The sequence below is a fragment of the Ovis aries genome, chromosome 22 (assembly GCF_016772045.2).
Source record: "Ovis aries strain OAR_USU_Benz2616 breed Rambouillet chromosome 22, ARS-UI_Ramb_v3.0, whole genome shotgun sequence".
Lineage (NCBI taxonomy): Eukaryota > Metazoa > Chordata > Mammalia > Artiodactyla > Bovidae > Ovis > Ovis aries.
The window spans coordinates 20,465,198-20,491,438 of record NC_056075.1 but is presented as its reverse complement, the minus strand read 5'-3'; the positions used below and the strand labels follow the sequence as shown (position 1 = coordinate 20,491,438).

At 40.7% G+C, this 26,241-nt stretch overlaps 2 protein-coding genes across 6 annotated transcripts in view; one reads left to right on the top strand and one right to left on the bottom strand.

The window, feature by feature from the left end:
- CUTC (cutC copper transporter) overlaps nucleotides 1–12,502 on the bottom strand; it is a 40,416-nt gene extending 27,914 nt beyond the window's left edge. For 2 of the 3 annotated variants that reach the window (XM_004020103.6, XM_012102766.5), the window contains exons 1-3: nucleotides 12,328–12,502; nucleotides 8,566–8,637; nucleotides 2,320–2,379 (exon numbers count right to left, since the gene is read on the bottom strand). In XM_004020103.6, the coding sequence (XP_004020152.1) occupies nucleotides 2,320–2,379; nucleotides 8,566–8,637; nucleotides 12,328–12,388 (193 nt within the window). In that variant the 5' untranslated portion in view covers nucleotides 12,389–12,502. The remainder of the gene's footprint in view (nucleotides 1–2,319; nucleotides 2,380–8,565; nucleotides 8,638–12,327) is intronic. The other variant, XM_012102765.5, reaches the window with a different exon arrangement.
- Nucleotides 12,503–12,620: 118 nt separating this feature from the next.
- COX15 (COX15 homolog, cytochrome c oxidase assembly protein (yeast)) overlaps nucleotides 12,621–26,241 on the top strand; it is a 16,690-nt gene continuing 3,069 nt past the window's right edge. The window contains exons 1-8 of one of the 3 annotated variants that reach the window (XM_004020102.6): nucleotides 12,621–12,779; nucleotides 13,907–14,097; nucleotides 16,712–16,834; nucleotides 17,116–17,302; nucleotides 19,551–19,718; nucleotides 21,910–21,991; nucleotides 23,718–23,872; nucleotides 25,499–25,612. In XM_004020102.6, coding sequence (XP_004020151.1) covers nucleotides 12,690–12,779; nucleotides 13,907–14,097; nucleotides 16,712–16,834; nucleotides 17,116–17,302; nucleotides 19,551–19,718; nucleotides 21,910–21,991; nucleotides 23,718–23,872; nucleotides 25,499–25,612 — 1,110 coding nt within the window. In that variant the 5' untranslated portion in view covers nucleotides 12,621–12,689. Of the gene's footprint in view, nucleotides 12,780–13,906; nucleotides 16,111–16,711; nucleotides 16,835–17,115; nucleotides 17,303–19,550; nucleotides 19,719–21,909; nucleotides 21,992–23,717; nucleotides 23,873–25,498; nucleotides 25,613–26,241 lie in introns of those variants that run through there. The other 2 variants (XM_027960444.3, XM_060405118.1) reach the window with 2 other exon arrangements.

Genomic DNA, 26,241 nt, shown 5'->3' with positions numbered 1-26,241 from the left:
CCTCCTTTATTTTCATGAGAAGAGTCACTAAAAGGCCATTGCATACATAAACCTTTTATAATAAATAATGCTATCATCCATCTCAGAATAAAATAAAGAGGTCAAAAATTCATATAGGGACTTCTGCTTTTGACCAAGACAGAGCAAAAGGAACTGGATTTACCCTTCCACTTATTTTAAAAAAAAAAAGACAAAACATCAAACAATGGTTTGCAACAAAGGATAATGATCCCTTAAAGATGGAAAACAAATGAGGTAAGCTCTCCTAATTACCCAGATTACTACCTTGAGATTTTTCCAGGCCACAACATAGGGAGGTCAGGAGAGACCCTCCCCACCTGACCCCACTTCTCTCTAATACTCAGCTGAGTACCAACTGATGTATGCATGCAAGGAAACGACACAAAGCCAGGGAAAGATCCACTGAAAAAAATCAGAAGCAATACTGCCTGTTGTTCATACTAGACCAGGAATAATGCCTGCTCCCACCAGCCAGACAAGAAAATTTCCAGATTCATGGGGCACTGGGTAGAGTGCAGAAAGGGTCTTGCTTCAGTAGTGGGGAATAATGAACTCTAGACTGACCATTGTTCCAGACCCACTTAACAAATTTTAAAAACATTACCCAAAAGGAACAAACTGTTTCCAAGTAACCTAACTGCTCAAGAATATTCATAGGAATACAAAAATATCTAGTAGCCAACAAAGTAAAATTCATAATGTCTTACACACAATGGAAAATATCAGGTAGGAAAACAAGATGGATCATGAGGTAAAAATCAATCAAACAAAACCAATCAAAACTGATACATATGTTAGAATTAGTAGCCAAGGCATTAAAAAAGCTATTGTAACCTTAGTCTATACTCCAGTACTCTTGCCTGGAAAATCCCATGAATGGAGGAGCCTGGTAGGCTGCAGTCCATGGGGTCACTGAGTCAGACACAATTGAGCAACTTCATTTTCACTTTTCACTTTCATGCACTGGAGAAATGGCAACCCACTCCAGTGTTCTTGCCTGGAGAATCCCAGGAACAGTAGAGCCTGGTGGGCTGCCGTCTATGGGGTCGCACAGAGTCGGACACGACTGACACAACTTAGCAGCAGCAGCAGCAACCTTATTCTATATGTTCAAAAAAGTTTAAAAGGGACAAGAGATATAACAATAAATTCAAATATCTAGTGATAAGAACTATATGTGAGATGAAAAATATAGTAGCTAGGATTAACAGCAATTAAATACCGCAGACAAAAGATCAGTACACTTGAAAACAAAGGAAGATTTATAGAAAATGAAACAGAGAAAAAAAAATTTTTTAAGAGTAGTTGTGGAACAACTTTAAGCAGCCTTATTTAAGTTAGTTGAAGTCTTTGAAGAAGGGAGTGGAGGACATTAAATGTTGAAAAATTTCCAAGTGTGATGAAAAGTATAAATGCACATGTCCAAGAAACATGAAGAAAATTACACTCAGGGACATCACAATCAAATGTTCAAAATCAAGAATAAAGGGAAAAAACCTTAAAAGCAACCAGAGAAAAGAGACAAATTACACAGAAAAGAACAAAGGTTTGGATGATAGATTTCCTGTCAGAATCAATATAGGCAAGAAGACAGCTGGAGAAGCATCTCTAAAGTCCTGAAAGAATAAAACTATCAACCTAGAATTCTACACTCAGCAAAAATATCTTTCAAAAAATGGGGAAAGATGTTTTCAGATATACAAAAGCTGAAAGAATTCATTACTAGCACACTTGTACTACAAAAAATGTTAAAAGAATTACTTCAGGCAGAAAGACAATGAAACTAGACAGAAATCCAGATCTATACAAAGGAAGAGCACCAGAAATGGTAACTACACATGACTAAATATATGACTGTGTTATTTTTTTACCTTTATAGTGTAACTGACTCTTTAAACAAAAATAATCACAATGAAGTGTGGAGTTTTAACATATGCAAAAGCAAAACGTATGACAACAGCACAAGTAGGAGGGGAGAAATGAAGACAAAAGCCAGGATACCAAGGATGCCAGAATGGAAAAGGTAAGAAAATCAGGGTCCCTGACAGCCTGCAGAGCATATGATCCAATACTAATAGTAATTTAATCTCAACTTTTTGATACCTAAAGGGAAGAAAATATCTATTTGATCACATTTACAACTGACAGGTTTATCTGCAACTAGAAACATTTCTGATACAATATTCATGGCACAGTTAACATGTTAGTAACTTGAGTAAAAGATCCCAGTAACAGATTATCAATTGTCTCTAGGCTCTGTAAACTCCTATGAGGAAATCCTAAAAAATCGACACTTACCCATGCTGGGTGTGGTTCCTCCTTCCAACAAGCCAGAACATAACTCTATGCGACCAGCACCTGTAATAAAAAAGCACTACTCAGCACAAGAATTTTTTTTAATTAAAAAACTAAGAAAAATTTTGAAAAGCATTGCTCAAAAGTATTAAACAGAAATATTTTTTTTCTAAATAGAGAAACAAAGAGTCTTAGAAAGTGAAAGAAATCAAATGATAGAACTAGACTAAAATTCTACTTTTAAACCCAACTATATTCTCCAACCCACATTGTTACTGATAAGTCAAATTTAACAGTTAATTCAAGTTAAGCTAGGTTTCTTTTTTTATTATAGGGTGGCCTCTCTACATATAAGAAAGTGACTTAGAATAAAGAAATTTCTGGACTGACTACAGTGGAATGCTAATTCTTCACTGATTATAAAAAACAGTGATCTTTTCCAAGAGAGTCTTTATTATTCTAAGCTTTAAAACAGCACAAGTTACTTTTAAGTAGCTTAAATCAGGATAATTTTAAGAAAAAGAAAATGCTGAAAGCAAAAGAACTATCAGACTATAGCAGCATCACGTCAAAAGGTCTCAGAAGCCAACTTGGAGAGGCTCCTACTGGCTAATAAGCATCATCACAAAGACATTTTGAGCATCAACAAGAACAACAACTATACTGGATTCAAACACGTCAAGTATGTCTACATCTAGGCTTGTAATGATAAAACAAGAATACACTGGAGGATAGAGAACACATCATCCCCAAAATCAGTAAACAAGGAAAAAGCAGCAAGCACTTATCCTTTCTTATACAAACTGAACCTCAGTAAAACAAAGCAGTTGGTGAGGAAAAGTTCTTTATAGAAGCATACTGCTAATAAATGAAAAATAAATGTTACACATAACATAGCACCATTTTACAAACCCTACTAAAATAAGCATTGCTAAAATTATTAGGTGAAAGCTGGTAGGAAAACCAGGTGGATCAGGCTGATAATATCTGAATCCACTGATCAACCTTAGTTCATAAAAACCGAAAAAACTAGGATGTTATATCCCCTGATGAGATACAACAGGGAATATGCCATTATCTATTAAGTCTATTATTTTCAGTCGCTAAATTGTGTTTCACTCTTTTGAGACCCCATGGACTGTAGCTCTCCAGGCTTCTCTGTCCATGGAATTCTCCAGGAAAGAATACTGGAGTGTGTTGCCACCTTCTTCCCCAAGGGATATTCCTGATTCAGGGAATGAACCAGGGTCTTTTCCATTGGCAGGTGAGTTCTTTACCAATGAGTCAACAGAAAAGCCCATCTATAAAGTAGTGTTATAAAAAACTCAAATCTGAATCTAATTAAGCCTTTAGGTTAACTAAAATTTTACAGGAAATCCAGGGGTCAGAGGAATATAATAAATAACACTACATATACAGTCAGCAAAATGTAGAATATGGAATACTTTATAAGATGAAAAAAAAGATGAAAATCAGTTTAACAAACTGTAGAAAGAAGAATTAAAGAAAGCAAAAAGGGAAACAGATTGAAACAGACATAAACAAATGACATGTTTCTATCTTGATTCCAAGAACTGTAAAATAAAACAAAATAAAACTGTGTGAGCCAGTTGGGGAAATCTGAAAACTAATTGGGTATTTTAGATGCTATTAAGAAATATTATTTTTAGAGATATGTTACTGATATTGTGGTTATTATTCTATTTTTTTAAAAGGCCTTTACCTTTTCAGTTCAGTTCAGTCACTCAGTTGGGTCAAACTCTTTGCAATCCCATGAACTGCAGCACGCCAGCCCTCCCTGTCCATCACCAACTCCCAGAGTTTACTTGAACTCCTGTCCATCGAGTTGGTGATGCCATCCAATCATCTCATCCTCTGTCGTCCCCTTCTCCAACCATCTTCAATCTTTCCCAGCATCAGGGTCTTTTCCAGTGAGGCAGTTCTTTGCATGAGGTGGCCAAAGTATTGGAGTTTCAGCTTCAGCATCAGTCCTTCCAATGAATATTCAAGACTGATTTCCTTTAGGATGGACTGGTTGGATCTCCTTGCAGTCCAAGGGACTCTTAAGAGTCTTCTCCAACACCACAGTTCAAAAGCATCAATTCTTCAGTGCTCAGCTTTCTTTATAGTCCAATTCTCACATCCATACGTGACTACTGGAAAAACCATAGATTTGACTATATGGACCTTTGTTGGCAAAGTAATGTCTCTGCTTTTTAATATACTGATTAGGTTGGTCATAACTTTTCTTCCAAGGAACAAGCATCTTTTAATTTCATGGCTGCAGTCACCATCTGCAGTGATTCTGGAGCCCCCCAAAATAAACTCTCTCACTGTCTCCATTGCTTCTCCATCTATTTGACATGAAGTGATGGGACCAGATGCCATGATCTTAGTTTTCTGAAAGTTGAGTTTTAAGCCAACTTTTTAAAACTCTCCTCCTTCACTTTCATCAAGCGGCTCTTTAGTTCTTCTTTGCTTTCTGCCATAAGGGTGGTGTTATCTGCATATCTAAGGTTATTGATATTTCTCCCAGCAATCTTGATTCCACCTTGTGCTTCATCCATTCCAGCATTTCTCATGATGTACTCTGCATATAAGTTAAATTGTTTATTGTTAAATAAGCAATATACAGCCCTGATGTACTCCTTTCCTGATTTGGAACCAGTCTGTTGTTCCATGTCCAGTTCTAACTGTTGCTTCCTGACCTGGATACAGATTTTTCAGGAGGCAGGTCAGGCGGTCTGATATTCCCATCTCTTTCAGAATTTTCCAGTTTGTTGTGATCCACACAGTCAAAGGCTTTGGCATAGTCAATAAAGCAGATGTTTTTCTGGAACTCTCTTGCTTTTTTGATGATCCAACAGATGTTGGCAATTTGATCTCTGGTTCCTCTACCTTTTCTAAATCCAGCTTAAACATCTGGAAGTTCATAGTTCACATACTGTTCCAGCCTGGCCTGGAGAATTTTGAGCATTACTTTACTAGCGTGTGAGATGGGTACAACTGTGTGGTAGTTTGAGCATTCTTTGGCATTGCCTTTCTTTGGGATTGGAATGAAAACTGACCTTTTCCAGTCCTGTGGCCCCTGCTGAGTTTTCCAAATGTGCTGGCATATTGAGTGCAGCACTTTCACAGCATCATCTTTTAGGATTTGAAACAGCTCAACTGGAATTCCATCACCTCCACTAGCTTTCTTTGTAGTGATGCTTCCTAAGGCCCACTTGACCTCACATTCCAGAATGTCTGGCTCTAGGCGAGTGATCATACCATCGTGATTATCTGGGTTGTGAAGATCTTTCTTGTATAGCTCTTCTGTGTATTCTTGCCACCTCTTCTTAATATCTTCTGCTTCTGTTAGGTCCATACCATTTCTGTCCTTTATTGTGCCCATCTTTGCATGAAATGTTCCCTTGGTATCTCTAATTTTCTTGAAGAGATTGCTAGTCTTTCCTATTCTATTGTTTTCTTCTATTTCTTTGCATTGATCGCTGAAGAAGCCTTTCTTATCTCTCCTTGCTATTCTTTGGAACTCTGCATTCAAATGAGCATATCTTTCCTTTTCTCCTTTGCCTTTCATTTCTCTTCTTTTCACAGCTATTTGTAAGGCCTCCTCAGACAACCATTTTGCCTTTTTGTATTTCTTTTTCTTGGGAATGGTCTTGATCCCTGCCTCCTGTACAGCGTCACAAACCTCTGTCCATAGTTCTTCAGGCACTCTACCAGATCTAATCCCTTGAATCTATTTGTATAATTGTAAGGGATTTAATTTAGGTCATACCTGAATGGTCTACTCGTTTTCCCTCCTTTATTCATTTTACGTCTGAATTTGGCAATCAGGAGTTTGTGATCTGAGCCACAGTTAGGTCCCAGTCTTGTTTTTGCTGACCGTATAGAGCTTCTCCATCTTTGGCTGCAAAGAATACAATCAGTCTGATTTCAGTGTTGACAATCTGGTGATGTCCATGTGTAGAGTCTTCTCTTGTGTTGTTGGAAGAGGGTGTTTGCTATGACCAGTGCATTCTCTTGGCAAAACTCTACTAGCCTCTGCCCTGCTCAATCTGTACTCCAAGGCCAAATTTGCCTGTTCTTCCAGGTATTTCTTGACTTCCTACTTTTACATTCCAGATCCCTATAATGAAAAGGACATCTTTTTTGGGTGTTAGTTCTAGAAGGTCTTGTAGGTCTTCATAGAACTGTTCAGCTTCAGCTTCTTCAGCATTACTGGTTGGGGCATAGACTTGGATTACTGTGATATTGAATGGTTTGTCTTGGAAATGAACAGAGATAATTCTGTTGTTTTTGAGACTGCATCCAAGTACTCATTTTGGACCTTTTTGTTGACCATGATGGCTACTCCATTTCTTCTAAGAGATTCTTATCCACAGTAGTAGGTATAATGGTCATCTGAGTTAAATTCACTCATTCCAGTCCATTTTAGTTTGCTCATTCCTAAAACGTCAATTTTTACTCTTTCCATCTCCTGTTTAACCACTTCCAATTTGCCTTGATTCGTGGATCTAGCATTCTAGGTTCCTATGCAATATTGCTCTTTACAGCATTGGACTTTACTTCCATCACCGGTCACATCCATAACTGGGTGGTGTTGCTTTGGCTACATCTCTTCATTCTTTCTGGAGTTATTTCCACTGATCTCCAGTATCTTAGTGGGCACCTACCGACCCGGGGAGTCCATCTTTCAGTGTCCTATCTTTTTGCCTCTTCATACTGTTCATGGGGTTCTCAAGACAAGAATATTGAAGTGGTTTGCCATTCCCTTCTTCAGTGTACCACATTTTGTCAGAACTCTCCACTATGACCTGTCCTTCTTGGGTGGTCCTACATGGCATGGCTCATAGTTTCACTGAGTTAGACAAGGCTGTGGTCCATGTGATCAGGCTGGTTAGTTTTCTGTGATTGTGGTTTTCAAGGATACTTTATCTTTTAGGGATACTGAAATACTTGATTATGAAATGACATAATGTCTGGGATTTGCTTCAAAATAATTTGGGGATGGGGTAAGAAATGTAGGAATATAGCTCAGATGGTCTGGAGGCCAAAGGCTTACAAGCTTGTTTTTGTTAAAGCATACAAGTTTAAAATTTTTTATGTATTTAAGAAAAACACACATATCATACAGTTTGCCCATTTAAAGTGTATAATTCAACAGTTTTTATCATGCTCACAATATTTGGCAACTATCACCATTATGCAATTTTAGAACATTTTCATCACCCCCAAAAGAAACCTCATACCCTTTAAGCAGTCATTTTCTCTTCTCCCCAGGGCTCCTCAATCCTTGGCAACCACAAATCTTTCAGTCTATAAAAAATTAGCCTATTCTGGACATTTCATATAAGTTGAATCATATAATATGTGGTATTTTTTGACTTTTTTCCATTTAGAATAGTGTTTCAAGATTTATCTGTGTTGCAGACTGACCAGTACTTCATTCTTTTTAACTGACAAATTAAGAATGGTTTTTACCCTTTCAAAGGATTATTTAAAAAAACTAAGAAGTAGGAATTCTCTGGTGGTCCTTTGGTCAGGACTCCCACTCTTTTACTGCTGAGGGCACAGGTTCAGTCCCTTGCGAGGAAAACGAAGACTCTGTAAACCCTGTAGCATGACCAGAAAAAAGTATATATGACAGAGACCAATGACCAATGTAGCCAGCAAGGTCGAAATATATACTGTCTTGTTCTTTACGAAAAAGTCTGCTCACCTCTGATACAACTGAAAGATTGGCCATGTACCGAAAATAATTAAAGCTGATGGGTATGTGGTGATTCATTATAATATTCTATTTTTGTATATGTTTGAAATTTTGCATAATGAAGTCTAAAAATTTTTCTGATGCTGAGATGATGGGAATTTCTATGCTTCTTATTAAAGCAAGTTAGGGTGCAAAAGAATCCTTGAGGTAAAATATATAACATTCAAAAAAAAAAAAAGAGATAATGATAAGTCTTGACAATGAAAAAAACATCAAATCTCTAAAATTAATGGCTTGGAAAAAATTGTATCTTTGCTAAATTCAATTTTTTTAAAAAGTAGGTTCATAATCACTATCATGGACACTTAGGTCAAAATGTAATCTACTGGGGAAGTAAGACTAGAAGATCAGTAGGTTTTCTAGTTGGTTGGTTGTTTTTAGAGATCACAAAGGTTCTCAAGTTCAGTTCACAGGATTCATTTTCAAACTCTTAATGGACTGCCAACTGCCATTCATTCCGTAATTTCTCTTACCTCCTCTTTCTGCATTTACAGCTGATTCCACTGAATCAACACACACTTCCATGAGAAACCCATTTGCTGCTCCTAAAATACATGGAGAACGATGAAACTGCATGAGGGTACTTTCCATCCAGACCAAGCCAAATACAAATATTTTACATTTTGCTGCCAAAATCCAAATGTCTAGTAATAGGTAACTAGGTTAAGTACACTAGGGTCCATGCATGCAATGAAATATATCAATGCCTGCAGAATCCATTTAAATTTCTTTATAAGGTATATATGCTTAAGAGCAGGGATATTAACAAATTTGTTAATATGTGATTCTAGACCAGTTACTTAGCCTAAGTTTTCCCCAAAACTGAGTTTTTTTGGTTGAAAGTTGTTCAGTCATGTCCGACTCTTTGTGGCCCCATGGACTATACAGTCCATGGAATTCTCCAGGCCAGAATACTGGAGTAGGTAGCCTTTCCCTTCTTCAGGGGATCTTCTCAACCCAGGGATTGAACCCAGGTCTCCTGCCCTGCAGACAGATTCTTTACCAGCTGAGCCACAAGGGAAGCCCAAGAATACTGGAGTGGGTAGCCTATACCTTCTCCAGTGGATCTTCCTGACCCAAGAATCGAACTTCGGTCTCCTGCCTTGCAGATGGATTCTTTACCAACTGAACTAACAGGGAAGCCCCAAAGTAGGTTTTAATACTTACATCAGAGTAAAGAGGATGAGATAATTCATGTAAATAGTACCTACTAATTGTACAGGAAGTATAGTTGTCATTAATTAACTATACATTATTTCCTCTACATGTCTCCAGTTCTCCCTGATCCCCATTCCTGCTCCTAGTTAGCTCTTCAATCCACAGTGCTTCCAGCTCTATCTTTGAACACTAAAATCTTCCAAGGTTCAAGTCATATCACATTTCCATGATACTTCTCTCTCCCCAGGTAGAAAACTGTGTCTCCCGTTTTTGAGTTCAGATAACTCTTTATAATCCAAACGTTCCTCTTTAAAACGTTTTCTCTTATCATTATTTATGTAGATAGGTGCCTGATCATTCTTACTTGAACTAAAGTTCCTAACTAAGGTCTTTATGAGAGAAATCTTTATTACAGTGAGCACACTGCTTATAGTACATAGCTCATAGTACAGAATAGACACACAAAAATTTACTAAAGGCTGAATGATGACATGGATGTGAGAGTTGGACCATAAAGAAAGCTAAGTGCCAAAAATTGATGCTTTTGAACTGTGGTGTTGGAGAAGACTCCTGAGAGTTCCTTGGACTGCAAGGAGATCCAACCAGTCAATCCTAAAGGAAAGCAGTCCTGAATATTCATTGGAAGGACTGATGCTGAAGCTGAAGCTCCAGTACTTTGACCACCTGATGCAAAGAACTGACTCATTTGAAAAGACCCTGATGGTGAAAGACTGAAGGCAGGAGAAGGGGATGACAGAGGATGAGATGGTTGGATGGCATCACTGACTCAATGGATATGAGTTTGAGCAAGCTCAGGGAGTCGGTGCTAGACAGGGAAGTCTAGCGTGCTGCAGTCCATGTGGTTGCAGAGTCAGACACAACTAAGCCAGTGAACTGAACTGAATGATTATAAATTCATAAACATTCATGTATTTACACTAAAGAGTGTGATGAAAACAGTTTTGAATGTTTTCTGTAAGCACATACTTTTCTTAAAAAACTTAAGAATAATGAATGCATACTTCATGCAATAATATCTAGAGGAATGTTCAGCATATGCTGGTAATTGTTACTTCTAGGTGGTAGTATTTAAAATTACTTTTACTTTCTTCTTTTTACTTTACTGCTTGTTTGTTTGTTTGTTTACCTAATGCTGCTTTTATAGTTTTTTAAAATCAACTTTCAATTTGAAAAACAAAAATCTATCATTCCCTAACACCAAACTGCAAATGTCTCATTTATTTAAGAGACTATCAGCCTCAAACTCTGCAAGGGCCAAATGTTGGCTATGCTCTTAGCCAAGAGCACAGCATTAATTCCATGGGTTTCCTGACAGTTCACCCACATCAGCTGTTAGATCAATCTAACTGAACAGTGCTGTAGGGGTACCATTTCCCTCACAGAAGACAAGATCTTGGCGGGAATTCCCCAGCAGTCCAGTAGTTAAGGGGCTTCCCAGGAGGCTCAGTGGTAAAAAAATCCGCCTGCCAATGCAGAAGATGTGGGTTCAATCCCTGGGTAGGGAAGATCCCCACAATAGGAAATGGCAACCCACACCAGTATTCTTGCCAGGAAATCCCATGGACAGAGGAGCCTGGTGGGGCACAGCCCATGGAGTGGATAGGGTCAGACACCATTGAGCGACTGAGCATGTACCAGTGGTTGAGACTCTGGGCTTTCAACGCCAGGGCCTCAAGTTGGATCCCTGGTTAGGAGACTAAAATCCCATAAGCTGCAGGCTGTGGCCAAAAAAAAAAAAAAAAGATCTTGGCCAGAAGAGAGTAAGGATGCACATAAAAGGCTATGACAAAAAGAAAAGAGTAAGGCAGTTGTCCTAAAATAGGAAGTTATTTGAAGGGATCAAAGAGATTTGTTTGGAGCAGCAGTTCTCAGTGTAGCTGTCCAGTTAAGTCTGGACTAGGGGCCTCTAAGACACTTTCAGAGTCTGTACAGTGAAAATTATTTTAGTAACAATACCAAGATTTTAGTTGCCTTTTTCACTCTCATTCTTTCACAGGCAGAGTGGAGTTTTCGAGAGGCTACCTGTCACACTGAATGCAAAAGCACTCCATTCCTAATGAGAATTCCATTACGCCAGACATTAAAGAGATCTGCAAAAATATAAAACATTTGGTACTATTCTATTTTTTGTTTGCTTAGGAAAATAGTGATTTTTTTTTTTTCATAAAGTTTCAACATGTAATGGGCTTTTGTTTGTGAAAGAAAGTCGCTCAGTCGTTATCTGACGCTTTGCGACCCCCATGGACTTATCCAGGCCAGAATACCGGAGTGGGTAGCCGTTCCCTTTGCCAGGGGATCTTCCCAACCCAGGTGTCGAACCCAGGTCTCTCGCATTGCAGGAGGATTCTTTACCTGCTGAACCACAAGGGAAGCCCTTTCTTTTTAAAAGTCCTGTTTTAATTTCTAACATGTCCAATATCAATAAATTTAACCTATATAAATAAAAGGTCTTTGAGGTTCTCAATAATTTTAGGAGAGTTAAGGCGTCCTGCGATCAAAGTTTCAGAACAGCTAGTTTGGAGGAACCAAGTTTCCGGAGGAGGGACCTGGCAAATTCCCTAGCACCTGCCATGCCAGCCGATCCTGTTGCAGCTTGGGGCAGCCAAGCTTAGCCACTTCGGAGCGGTGTGGCTTTAGGGACAACCCCTATCCCCGCCGCAGCAGCTATAGGTTATTAAGCGGTCCCTCCAGGTCAAACACTGATCCAGCGCTGCCGTGAGAGGGTACCAGTATCCTCGTGTGGCAATGGGAAACGCGAGGCTGAAAGTTAACCAATTTGAACACGGTCGCACGACGAGAGGTGGGGGCGCCGGGATTCGAACCTACACACCTATCTGGCTCCAGAGCCGGGCCACTCTCGCCATCAGCCCCTCAGATTTCACATGTTTAAAGCCGAATAACAGATTACGCCTCACAGTGGGGTGTTTGTGAGGAGCAGGAGAAAGTACTTCCAGGGAAATCGCGATTAATCCACGGGCCAGAACCCCCGCCCGACCCGGCCCGACCCGCACCCCGCGGCAAAGTCGGCCACCGCCCCACCCCGCCACCTTCCGCACCCGCCTTCCCGGATGGTATCCGCGCCCGCTTCCGCTCGGAGGAGGCCCCCTGCCTCTTCATGCTCCACGCGTTCGTCCCTCGTGCTTCTTCGGTTTCCACTCAAAGAGTCCGGGTTCCAACGCGCGCGACCAGACAGGCGCGTCCTCCCAGCTGCGCGCATCCCGGCGCGTCCCCGACGTCCACGCCCCAGCAGCCCCCGCGAAAGCCCAGAAACTGGCGCAGGCGCAGTCACTGCTCGCTCCGACCTTCCGAAGAGGAGGAGCTCGTTTGTGTGACCCGGAAGTGCTTCTTCAGTCGGTGCGGAGAAAGGAGACCAGAGAGCGCAGGAGTTTGAAGGTGGCCGTTGGGCACTGTTTATAGCATGCAGCGATTACTCTTTACGCCCTTGACGGCCTTGCTGGGGAGCCCGTGTCTCCGGCTTCTGGTTCCTAGGGTGGCGCCTGGAACACAGGTAGGGCAGAGCACCGAGTCGCGCAGGCGAGCATGGGGTGAAAGGGGCAAGAGATATCCTCACATATCACGTTTCTCTAGCTCCTTGAAGTTCACAAGGCATTTCACTGTGTCTAGGGCTCCTGAGTCCGGATCCGGACCCACCACTTACTAGCTGTGTGCTCTTAGCCAAGTTGAGCCTCAATGTACTCGTCTGCAAAATGGGAATAATAGCACTTCATAAGTGTTGTGTTAGTATACACAGAGGTTTAGCACATAGTAAAAGCTCAGTGATTTTTACCCATATGTTTGATTTCTGCTCAAAGCTACTGGGTAGTCAGGTTAGGGATTGTAACTCCATTCTACAGAGAAGTAACTTGAGGCTTAATTTGTCTAAAGTTACTTAGTTAACTGGGCTTCGCAGGTGGCTCAGTGGTAAAGAATACACCTGCCAATGCAGAAGAGTCAGGAGACTCAGATTTGATCCCTGAGTCAGGGAAGCAAGATAAAATATCAAGTCTCCTGCCCTAGAGGAAGTCACAGTTCATTTGTTTGTAACTCATTTGTCAAATCTTTATTAAGGTCTTGTTGTGTAAAGGAACTGTGTATGAAACGAAGTTTGTAGAAGCCAGACTGACCAGACACTGCTGTCCTATAGCTCATAGCTTAGTGGGAGGTAGAGACAACCTCTGTGTACTAAATGATACATTGCTGTGTGATGGACAGGTATAGTGTGCTGGGAGAGTGACCCAGCACATATGTAGGGGCGTCTGGGAATACTTCCTAGAGGAGGTGACATCCCAGCTGAGATCTGTGATAGGTCAGTCAGGGGACAAGTAGAACCCCAGTTAGAGAAAAATCATATAAAAGAAAGGAAATAATCCTTATTTAATCCATATTTAGGTGTAGAGTTAAGTCTGGGAGAAATATGAGAGACAGAAGGTTCATGTAGTGTGGGGATGGATTGGAGGCAGGCAAACCAGTTGGGGGTAGATGCAGCCCAGATAAGAGATGATGTTTTACCTGGACAGTAGCAGTGGAAATATGACCAGGGTACTTCATACCAGACACAATGAGACTGTGTGAGTAGCAGTGGAGTGAAGCCTTTTCTTCTTTCTCCAGTTGTAATTTGTCTGTCTTGATCCTTAGTGTGGTTGCAGTTGTGGGATCAGGCGCCCCTTGAGGCCAGGGCAATACAGCACTATCTCCGATGTAGCTTTGCAACCTGGAAGGGGTACAGTGTCCCTCCCTTCAAAGGCTGCTGAGCGGGTGGTGGGCCGATGGCTCCTGGTCTGCAGCGGGACAGTGGCTGGAGCAGTTATTCTTGGTGGAGTAACGAGGTGAGTAATTTGTTCATAGTCAGCTGTTTGGATCATCAGTAGACATGCAGAATGACGGAGGGGGAAGGGACCTTAGAAATCATCTAGTCTAGCTCCCACATTTTAGTATGCAGAAATTGAGGCCTATACAAGGAACGTGTCTGATGGCTTGCCCCACCATAGAACAGTTTAGGATTTTATTAATGCATGCATGCTGTAGAAGCCCTTCATAAAGACTGGTTCAGGTCTTAACTGTTAGCTGTGCATTGTTTGTGTATATTTCCCCCTACAATCAGAGTTCAGATTTGTCACAAAAATTTCTGTACAGTTTGTTTGAATTACATACAAATAAGTTCCACATCTCACTGTTGGTTCTTGTGCATGCTTCATGCTTCGGTGCTTCAGTCATGTCCAATGCTTTGCGACCCTTGGACTGTAGCCTACCAGGCTCCTCTGTCCATGGGATTCTCCAGGCAAGAATATTGCAGTGGATTGCTATGCCCTCCTCCAGGGGATCTTCCTGACCCAGGGATTGAACCTGTGTCTCTTACATCTCATATATTGCAGGCAGATTCTTTATCACTAGCGCCACCTGGGAAGCCCATGCATGCTTCTTGCTTCTGCTACTGCTGCTAAGTCGCTTCAGTCGTGTCCAACTCTGTGCAACCCCATCGATGGCAGCCCACCAGGCTCCCCCGTCCCTGGGATTCTCCAGGCAAGAACATTGGAGTGGGTTGCCATTTCCTTCTCCAATGCACGAAAGTGAAAGTGAAGTCGCTCAATCATGTCCGACTCTTAGCGACCAGGTCTCTTTAAATCTATAGAGAGATGTTATAGATTTGGATTCTACTCCTTCCACCTCCCCTACGCCCTTTGCAGTTTTTTGCTATTGTTGAAAAAACCCAAGTCATTTGTACTTTGTAGTTTCTCACGGTCTGGATTTTGCTAATAGCATTTATGGTATTTAACATGTTCCAAAAGCTATGACAAACCTAGACAGCCTATTAAAAAGCAGAGACATCACTTTGCCGACAAAGTCCCATATAGTCAAAGCTATGGTTTTTCTAGTAGTCATATATGGATATGAGAGTTGGGCCATAATAAAGGCTGAGCGCCGAAGCATTGATGCTTTTGAACTGTGGTGCTGAAGAAGACTCTTGAAGAGTCCCTTGGACAACAAGGAAATCAAACCAGTCAAACCTAAAGGAAATCAACCCTGAATATTCATTGGAAGGACTGATGCTGAAGCTGAAACTGTAATACTCTGGCCACCTGATGCAAAGAGCTGACTCACTGGAAAAGACCCTGATGCTGGGAAAGATTGAAGACAGGAGGAGAAGGGGATGACAGAGGATGAGATGGTTGGATGGTATCATCGACTGAATGGACATGAGTTTGAGCTAACTCTGGGAGGTAGTGAAGGACAGGGAAGCCTGGCATGCTGTAGTCCATGGGATTGCAAAGAGTCAGACATGACTGAGTAACTGAACAACAACAACAACAACATTGTCCCCTGTATTTCCTGTAGACAAACTTGTTGCTTGATCGGGTTCAGGTTGGGGACAGGGAGCAAACTACTTCATAGGTGACTGGATCACTCATAAATATCTGGTGTCTGTTAAAGATGTCAACAGCCCTTGATGATCATTGCCTAAATCTGTTACTTCATTAGATTTGCAAAATTGTAATAGGTATTTTATTAGCTCAACTATAAAAAACTTTCTCTCGTCAATGATTTGGTTATGCTGAGGTACAACATGTTAGGAAAGGCAGGATAAACACTTAATTCCTTTCCCTTTATTTATCAATCTTCAAAGTAATAAGTTGGTTCCAAGCATTTTCCAAAAGTGACCAATAAAGTGAGTTTTTAAGTATTAATGAGCTGATAGGTTTAAATATATTTGATTTGTTTCAGTCCATTGCAGTGGTGATGGTTTGCTCCAGTTGTCCTATCTTTAGTCAGTGGGAACCTCTTCAGATTAACTCCAGTCTTTCTGACAGGAACCTGGTAAACTTTGATCCCTTGCTTTCTGGGTAAGATGTTCCAGGTTTGTCTTGTACACATCCTGCCTCAGACCTGAAGTTGGCTTTTTTACTTTTGGAACCCTGACCCCGTTTGGTGAAAATACTTTCTAGTGTTATTAAAGTATGTCTTCCTTAAATTCTCTCTGCATTCCCTGTGCCCTTACCTTATGTGTTATGTAGGATAATCAATACGTTTTGATTTTTATTGTCTTTAAATTCACTTAGTAACCTCAACTGATTTATATCTGTAGCAGTCTCTTCCCCTTGTGTAAATAATATTGGCTATGCACTTAGGGCACATTTCTTTGGTCTAAGGGTTGATTTTATCTGTCAGGGAATGCTAGTGAAAGAAATAAGGAGAGTTTAATGAAATAGAACAAGGAGTAAAGAAATTTGTACCTGATAGCAGCTCTTTCTGACAAAATTCTAAGCAGTAAGAAGAGAGCAAGTTGTCAAAAGAGGAAACAATGAAATGATACATTTACTTTTATAGGAGTCAAGTTCAGATCTGCTTGCTACTGTAAACCATTTATGAGTAATCGAGTGTGGTGCACACCCATATACACACTGAAATTTAACACATACACTCGAATTTCTTCCCTATCTTAAGGTTGACAGAGTCTGGCCTCTCAATGGTAGATTGGCATTTAATAAAGGAGATGAAGCCACCCACAAGCAAAGAGGAATGGGAAGCAGAATTCCAAAAATATCAGCAATTTCCAGAATTTAAAATGTAAGTATTATAGAAAAATGGGTAGACATCCTAGTAGATCCACTCAATCTTTTTCTTATTTAAAACATTTCAGAACAGTAGGTTCTATTCTTCTTTGATATGTGATTTAGGTATGTTTAGCAAGCTTCCTACTCTAAACCTCCATTTCCAAAGTGATTCTGAGGTGGCTGATGAGGAAGATGGCAGACTAGTCAAGTTTCAAAACCAAGAATGTTCCTGCATTCTGTCAGAAAATAAAAATCAGATGGATCTTTCTGTTTTTGACTTCCCTTTTCACCCAGCTTGAATCATGATATGACGCTGGCGGAATTCAAGTTCATCTGGTACATGGAGTACTCACACCGAATGTGGGGTCGCCTTGTAGGCCTTGCATACATCCTGCCTGCTGCCTACTTTTGGAAAAAGGGCTGGCTCACCTGTGGCCTGAAAGGACGTGTTCTTGCCCTCTGTGGTTTAGTTTGCTTCCAGGTGAGATTTACTCAAGTTTGGGAAAGCAGAAATGTTCTCAGGAGCTAGTGGACATGTTTTTAGTAAAGTAATCTTTGAAACAGTATAACAAAGGGGATAAGAACATGGATTTTAGTGTCATAGGCCTGGCTTCAAGGCCCAGCTCTGTCACCTAATAAGGGCATGTTGTCTAACCTCTGTAGGTTGTGCTTGTCTTACCCGTAAATGGGGAAAATAATAGACCCTAATGCTTAGGTTGTATGAATATTTAAAAAGATCGTGCATGCAAAGTACTTAGTGTCTGGAATCAGTAAGCGCTCAGTAAATATGTTTTTGTGTCACAAGAATTAGAGTTTCTTTCCCATCATGGCGCTCTTTCTGAGTCCTTGGTCTCCTCCCTTTTTCTAACTTGCCTGCTCTATAGGGAAGTGGGATCCCTATGCTAGAATGGCTGTAGAAACAAATAGGGAAATTTCCAGAGAGAACCATTTTGTGGGGTGAAGGATCTTTGAATACAGAGGTAACTGAGAGATGTTCAAGTGTAAATGGTGATTAAAGTTGTGTAAGTTGAACTTCTCTTAAGGAAAAGAATGATTTCTGCAGTTCTGGGGTTAGGGAAGCCTGAGAGCCAAGTAAAGGGATGTTAGAGAGGACACATGGGAGTATGTGGGGCAAGATATACAGGCTCTAACGAAGCGTCTCAGAGCATTGAAGAAATATCAAGATTTGGTCAGGAGGAAGCTAATTGGTTGATTTAGATCAAAGTGGTTAGAATACCAACTCATGATTACAAAAAAAGGAGGGAGAGGAAAGAGACAAAATAGAAGGGATAGAAACAGATGATAAAGAGTTAGACATAATAAAAATCTAATAGAAACTAGGGGTAGTTGGTGAAACAAATGTTTGTTTTAAAATTAAAAAAAAAAAACAACACTTAAGTCAGACTTTCAGGGAGGCAAAAATTTGAAGATGGCAGATAGGGTTTTGGGAGGAAGAAAGTGGGGGCTGGCAGATCACACTGTGAATGCCCTCATCCTCCAGCACGCTCTGCAGATAAAATCAAGATAATGAGAACATCTAGGGTAATAGTGAAGGGGGAAATAAATAGCCAGAGACCTTGAGGCGCATATATTTATATTAACATGATTTGTTAGCTGGTGAGGGTTGGCGTGAAAGGGCTGTACCTTATCCGATATGACTAGAACTGACAGTTTTGTTAAATGAAAAGTCAGTTAAACAGAGAATCGTAGAATAATAATACGTACCTTAAACTTTTGCAGTTAAGCATGTACTTTCATTATAATTTTTTTTAAAAAGGAGTAGAAATTTAGACACTGGCAAACCAATTTGCCTGAAAAACTTTACAGATTTTTATGACTTGCCCTCCCACAAACTTTGATAATTGTCTGTTCCCACCTAACATGAGAATAATTGTTTCTAAGCAGTTATCTTTGTCAAGCTTCTCCAGAGCTTTCACAGTCTAGTTTTTGTCAAATCACCTGTCTTTTTACTTTCATATTTCACTATTTACGTAATGTTAAATTATGTCAAGAATTTGTCCAAAAGGTTTTGTCCAAAATACACGTTTGTGTACTTTTCTGTATTTGGCTCTTCAGGTCAGTTCAGTTACTCAGTTGTGTCTGACTCCTTGCGACCCCATGGACTGCATGCAGCACGTCAGGCCTCGCTGTCCATCACCAGCTCTGGGAGTTTACTCAAACTCATGTCCATCGAGTCAGTGATGCCATCCAACCATCTCATCCTCTGTCGTCCCCTTCTCCTCCTGCCTTCAATCTTTCCCAGCATCAGGGTCTTTTCAGATGAGTCAGTTCTTCCCATCAGGTAGCCAAAGTACTGGAGTTTCAGCTTCAGGAATTAGTCCTTCCAATGAATATTCAGGACTGATTTCCTTTAGGATTGACTGGTTTGGTCTTCTTGAGTCCAAGGGACTCTCTAGAGTCTTATCCAACACCACAGTTCAAAAGCATCAATTCTTCGGCTCTCAGCTTCTTTATGATCCAACTCTCACATCCATACCTGTCTACTGGAAAAACCACAGCTTTGACTATAGGCTTCAGTAAAATGTTAAACAGTGGTTAAGTATTTATGGTGCTGTATGTGGAAATTGGGTAGGTCTCAATTCCTTTATTCCTAGGGATATGGGAACATATGGAAAGGAGGGGTCAGAGGATACTCATTTTCTCAGGGAGTCAAGTTGTATAGATAGCTTCAATCTTGTTTTGTTTACCCTTTTTCTTTGTGATTGTAGGGCCTGTTGGGATGGTATATGGTAAAAAGTGGATTAGAAGAAAAACCAGATTCCCATGACATCCCTCGAGTCAGTCAGTACCGCCTTGCTGCCCATCTGGGATCAGCCCTTGTGCTCTACTGTGCCAGCTTATGGACCTCGCTCTCCTTGCTGCTTCCTCAGCACAAGGTAAAGTCAGTCTGTATTGTTTACCACACATGTGGACAGGGTCAGAGATGGAAATTCTGGTCCTAAATGGAAGTTCCATGTCAAAATACATACATTGCCTTAGCAACATCGATCAGTTTACTAGAAGCTGGACATAACCAAAGTTTAGAGAAACAGTCAACTCTGAGACTCTGGATAGCTTCAGGATGGCAAAGTAAAACCTGCACTTATGCTTTTGGGCAGGAGTGGCTTATTCAAAGGATAATTAGTATAGGAGCCAAATATTTTGTCAGCATTGCCTATCAAGAAAAAGATGAAAACATGAGTTGTAGTAAAAGAAGGAATGAATACCAGCAATGACAGAATGATCTCTGTTCATTTCTGAGGCAAACCATTCACTGTCACAGTAATCCAAGTCTATGTCCCCACCAGTAATGCTGAAGAAGCTGAAGCTGAGCAGTTCTGTGAAGGCCTACAAGACCTTCTAGAACTAACACCCCAAAAAGATGTTCTTTTCATTATAGGTGACTGGAAGTTGACCACTTGACTTCTGATTCCCAGCGGGATGATGGGTGGAGAGGTGAGGAAGGCCAGAATGAGAGTTGCTTGTGGACCTTAGTGGCGTACAAAAGCCATGTTAAGTTGTTTATTTTTCCCATGGGGACCCTACCATTCAGCAGATCTGACAATATAGTAAACCATAGTGATGTCACCTAAAAGTATTTTCTCTGTATGCTGATTAAAAGGAAATACATTTTAAAATGCTGATTATTTTAGGTGTCAAAGTCATGGTTGGCCTGAATAAGCTGTTCATGGAGTGAGGTTTAGGTAGATAGTAGGACTTTTAAGTAGAATCATCTCGTAGTTATCTGGAGCCAGAGGTCTGGATCCCAGTAAGAACAGGAGTTGTTGACTTGGCACTCATCCCACAGGGAAGCCAGATGGGGTTGAAACATTGGTATAGTAGGTAATTCACATCTGACTAGTTCCTATTCTTACTTTCAAAGCCAGACTCCTAAAACTAATCTACATCTATAGCTGTACATCCTAACAACCCATTCTTTTTTTCCACTTCTTGTCATCTGGCTTCCCCATTCACCCCATCTATATCCGTCTACACATTCACTCCTACACTTGCACATATCAAGTGTACAGTGCTTAGGACAGTCTCCTAAGTACTCCTAACTGAATGGTACTCTTAAAGGTTACCAATGACTTTTAAATTATTAATTGTTTTTCTCTTTTTGTTTATTTATATTCCACTAATTACAGAAAGGATTTGAGATGATAGTCAACCATATAGAACTGTGCTGTCCAGCACAATAGGTCCTAGCCACTATTGCTGTTTAAATTCTAATTAAAATTAAGTAAAAATAACTTTGTATAAACAAACTTGTTATCTACTTAAACTTTAAATAAAATTAACTTAAAATTTTTTTTTCACTTGCTCTAGCCTCTGTTTAGATCCTCCATAGCCACATATTGGGCCGCACAGATAATAGAACTTTTCTATCATCACAGAAAATCCTAATGGCCAGTGCTGAGACACTGTCCTATGAAATCTTAGTAATGATACCTAACTCCTCACATACTAGATTGTAAATCGTTTGGGGGCAGCACTCTGGCTTTCCTTTGTATCTTCCCTTTCTGCTTGCATGTGTGCTCATTTTGCCTGTGTATAAAGTTCTTACTAAATATTTGTTGATTTCCTGATTATTATCACAAGCTGGCTGCTGGCTACAGTAAAATAAAAACAATTTACCCGAAACACTAAATGCAAGAATCTCTACTCTACTCTCTCTACAGTTTTGATTCTAATTATATTTGCTAAACACTAAATATTACACATGACATGAAAATCCAGTTCTTTACCTTAAGCCACATCATTTTAACCATGGTGAAATGGTTTTCCCTGAACGATGCAAATCATTCCATTCCTGAACAGATGTATATTGAATACTTACATGCCATCTACTGGGCTAGGATTACTGTAGTAAGCAAGTGAGATGGCAGTTCCTGTCTTCACAAAACTTACAAGGTAGCAGGAAAGACAAATAGTAAATGTATACATTTAATAAAATCTGGGAGCACGTAACCTAGTCTAGGAGTCAGAGAAGATCTGGCCTCAGATTGTCTCTGGAGTTTGTCCTTGGAGATCTGGCTGCCTTTCCCAATTCCTACAGTCAGTGTCTCTGGCAATTTTCTCATTTAGTTGCCTGAAACGCGTCAACTCCTGCGGTTGAGACGATTTGCTCATGGAACTGCAGGCCTGGTGTTCCTTACGGCTCTCTCAGGTAGGACTCTTCTTATCAAAGGTGGCCTAACTTCTTTTTGCTCTTCAGGTGGGATCTCTTGCCTCATGCTTTCCTCCTGCATCTTTATATCTCCTTCTCACACCTGCCTCTCTCATACCCACCCTCTCATCTTCACCCTCTTGTTTTCTATTCCTTCCTTCCCCAAATCCTGCTTTTCAGCTAGTTGAACAAAAATATTGAACATCTACTTGGATCCAAACTGTCTAGGTTCAGAACCTGGCTTTACCATCTATAAACTATATGACCTTGGACAAGCTGTGTAACCTGTCTGGGCCTCAGTGACCTCATCTATAAAATGGGGAAGATGATAATAGTTTAAGTAATATATGTGAAGTATTTAGCACCTCACATGTAGCAAAGGCTATGTAAATGTTAGCTGTTATCATATAAACATTATTGTTATTACATTATACCAAGATAGGTCAGACAAAAGCCTGCCCTCAAAGATGGCCTTTAGGTGGGGAGTTTATTGGGGCAAAGAGACTAAAACAGATCTCTCTCATTCTTTAAATCACAGCTCTACCTTTCTTACTCTAGACCTGCCCTGTACAATAACCACTAGCTTCATGTGACTATTTAAGCTTAAATTACTTAAAAGCAAATAAAATTTAGTTTCTCAGTCACAGTAGCCACATTTCAAGTGCTCAGTAACCACAGTGGGTGGCTTGCAGCTGTTGTATGGATGGATGACAGATATAGAATATTTCCATCATTGCAGGAAGTTTGATTGGATAGCACAGCTCTAAATAAAACCATCAAACCAGTGATCCCACCCAAATCTCCCTCCCCCTTTTTTTGATGGAAGAACATGAATTTTGACTTTATAAATGCAATTTAAAAAAAGAATATGATTTAACATACCTAAATCTTCTGTGATCATAAATAATGGATCAGTTATCCATTCATGGATACCTTCTTCGTATGTTTATCCAGGGTTTAGTTTATAAGATTTTTTTGAGCACTTGGGGAAGACAGATAAATAAAACCCATAATATGCCAGATGATGTTGAGTGCTGCGAAGAAAGTAAAGCAAGATAAGGGGATCGACATGGGGTTGGGGTGTGCTATCTTATAGAGGATTATTGGAGAGATCTCTTTGATAAAATGACATTTAAGTGGAAACTTGAGGACGTGAAAGAGTAAATTAACTAGTTCCAGAATAGATCAGTTGGCGGTAGGGAGGCGAGGCAGTAAGGAGAACTCATCTCACAGTCAGTAAAGGAACTTTTCCAAATATTCCTCTCTCTAGAGCTTCTCGTTGGCCCTCTAGGGGAGGCATGCCAGAATCTTGGGGTGGAAGTAGGTGAGGATGCAAGTTTTTTTCAGTTTCTGTGGTGTATTCCTTGGTGAATACAGCACAGTTTGAGAACCCCTGCTGTAGATCTTTCTATTGTCTGACTATTCCTTTTGTCTAACTCTGACATAATAAACATTTTCTATGTCAGAACTTCCCTGGTGGCTCAGAGGGTAAAGAATCTGCCCACAGTGCAGATCAAAACCTGGGTTCAATCCCTAGGTTAGGAAGATCCCATGGAGAAAGGAATGGTTACCCATTCCAGTATTCTTGCCTGCAGAATTCCATGGACAGAGGAGCCTGGCGGGCTACAGTCCATGGGGTCACAAAGGGAACTTTCACTTTCATGTCAGAACTAGTTTCTCTCTTCTTTCTCTCGTTTTAATAAATACTATTTACCTTGGAACCCAGGGGCTTTTGTGGCAGGGCTGGATGCTGGACTTGTTTACAACTCCTTCCCCAAGATGGGAGAATCTTGGATCCCAGAGGATCTCTTTACCTTCTCCCCTCTCCTGAGGAATGTTTTCGAGAATCCCACCATGGTGCAGTTTGATCACCGGGTTCTGGTAAGTCTGGCTGGCGGTTACTGGCTACTACACACAAGGAACCTCTCACAGGCTATGGGTGTCTGAAGCACTGCTAGCAACACTGAGATGGTAGATTGGGTACTACAGTTCTTTTTAGAAGAAATTTAGTACCAGTTTTCTGATGTGATGTTTCTGTCTTAACTATCCACATGCTTCTAGCCAAATTCTGACGTGCAGGATACTGCCAGCTTTTTAAAGTTAATTCTCCTCAATCCTGCACATGCAAAGAAGAGTCATTTTAGCAGAAATGAGGCCAAGTAGAGAAGAGAGTGTAAAGACAGTGGTTGCTGAACACATACTCATCAGGGCTGCACCAAGACCCCAAGGAGCTAAGAGCATCATAAGTACTCCTCATCTTATTTAAGCTAATATTTGTTACGGACCTACTCTGAGTCATGTTAAGATTGCTTGGTGGCCTGAGCATGATAAATCAGAGCTCAGGGAAAGGTTAGTGGCAAGGAGACCTGGGAGAAGCAGTAGTGCTATTGTAGTAATGCTGTGAGAGTGATAAGGTTCAGGGCTTCATGGTAGGACCCAGACTTGAGAAGACGAATCTGAAAGAGGCTGTTGTGCTTAGAAGACTGGCTGCAGGAACAGAAGTGAAGAAAGATCAAAGGCGATCCTAGAGTTTCTTCTGTGACACGTTTAAAACACACCAGCAGGAATGGGACTGTTGAAATGAGTGTTGAGCTAGGGACAGAGGATTTCAGCAGACTGAGGTAGGTTGAGCGTGAGATGACAGTAGGGCACCCAGAGAGAGGGGCCCAGGGGCCTCATTTCCAGAGGGAATGCTAGGCTAGGGTAAGTTAACTTGTGTGGGGTCAGTCCCCACTGCCACACAGCATTTTGGAATAAGTAAAGTCTGGTTGAAATTGGATGGCTAGGAAGAGAAAAATGTGAAATTGGTATAGAAAATGATAGAAAACATTTTCCTTGATATCATGGAAGGTGGGAAATCCTACTGCCGGCTCCACACTCTTTCTAAAGTGGTAATGAAAGGGAGACTTTAGATCTTTTTAACACTAGCTGGAAGAACCACTACCTCCTCTACTCATAGCCCAGGAAAATAGTAACTCTCATGTGCTGGGATCAGCCTTGTTTTAAAAATACAGGATTAGAATAGAGATAAAATTAGGGTAAGTAAGAGGATGAGATGGTTGGGTGGCATCACCGACTCAACGGACATGAGTTTGGGTAAACTCCGGGAGTTGGTGATGGACAGGGAGGCCTGGCGTCCTGCGGTTCATGGGGTCGCAAAGAGTCAGACACGACTGAGTGACTGAATTGAACTGAATTGATGCAAAGAGTAATTTAAAACCTGAGGGCCACACCGGGCAGACACCCACATTGGAAGGTGGGTAAGATTGTTGGGAGACAGTCAGTATGTATAAAGTGCAGAAACTTTAAGCGGAGCCACGCCTCCACTGCACTGAAGTGGCGAGCAGAAGAGGAGCAGGGAGGAGCTTGAGGAGTCATCAGGTCGTTCTCTGCCTGGGAGGGGAAAGTGTTGAGTAGTTGGATCTGGGGGAATTAGCTGGAAGGTGAGCAGAAACCAGGGGGTAGGACATTCTTTTGGCACCTGATGAGACTTTTTCTACCCTACAGGGCATCACTTCAGTTACTGCCATTACGGTACTCTACTTCCTCTCCCGAAGAATTCCCCTTCCTCGAAGCACCAAGATAGCAGCCACCACTCTGCTAGCTTTGGCGTATACACAGGTATAAGCCACTTTTGATTCTGAAGGTGTCCCCAAAACAAAATTTAAAAAGAAAGGTGACAGGCTAGGAGAAAATATTCATCGTAGACTAAAAGATGAACAACCAGAAAATAAAATAAGTAAAGGATATTAAGACACAATTCTCACAAGAGAAATGATGAATGGCCAGTAAATATGAAAAACTCCTTTGGCCTCACTCAGGATCAGAGAGGAACAGATTAAAGCACTGTGTGCCATTTTATTCCTGTCAGATTGGGAAAAAATGAAAAAAAAAATCAGGCATTGACATGGGTATAGGAAAACTTACAGTTGTATATTCTTGGTGAGAGCATGATTTGTTATAGTTTTTTTTTTTTTGAGGACATTTGGCAATATTTTTTGAAGTGTTAAAATGTTTAGTCCTTTGATCAAGCACATTGGCTTATTTTTGCCTGCCCTGGAGATACTGTAATGCACAAAGAGCTGTTCCCAGGGAATTCATGATGGAATTACTGTGATAAGTGAAAATTAGAAACCACCTAAATAAACACCTGTGATATAGCCATACTGTGGAATACTGTACAGCAGTTTAAAATAATAAGATCTCAAGACAGACATTATTATGTGAAAAAAAATGACAGAGCAATACAT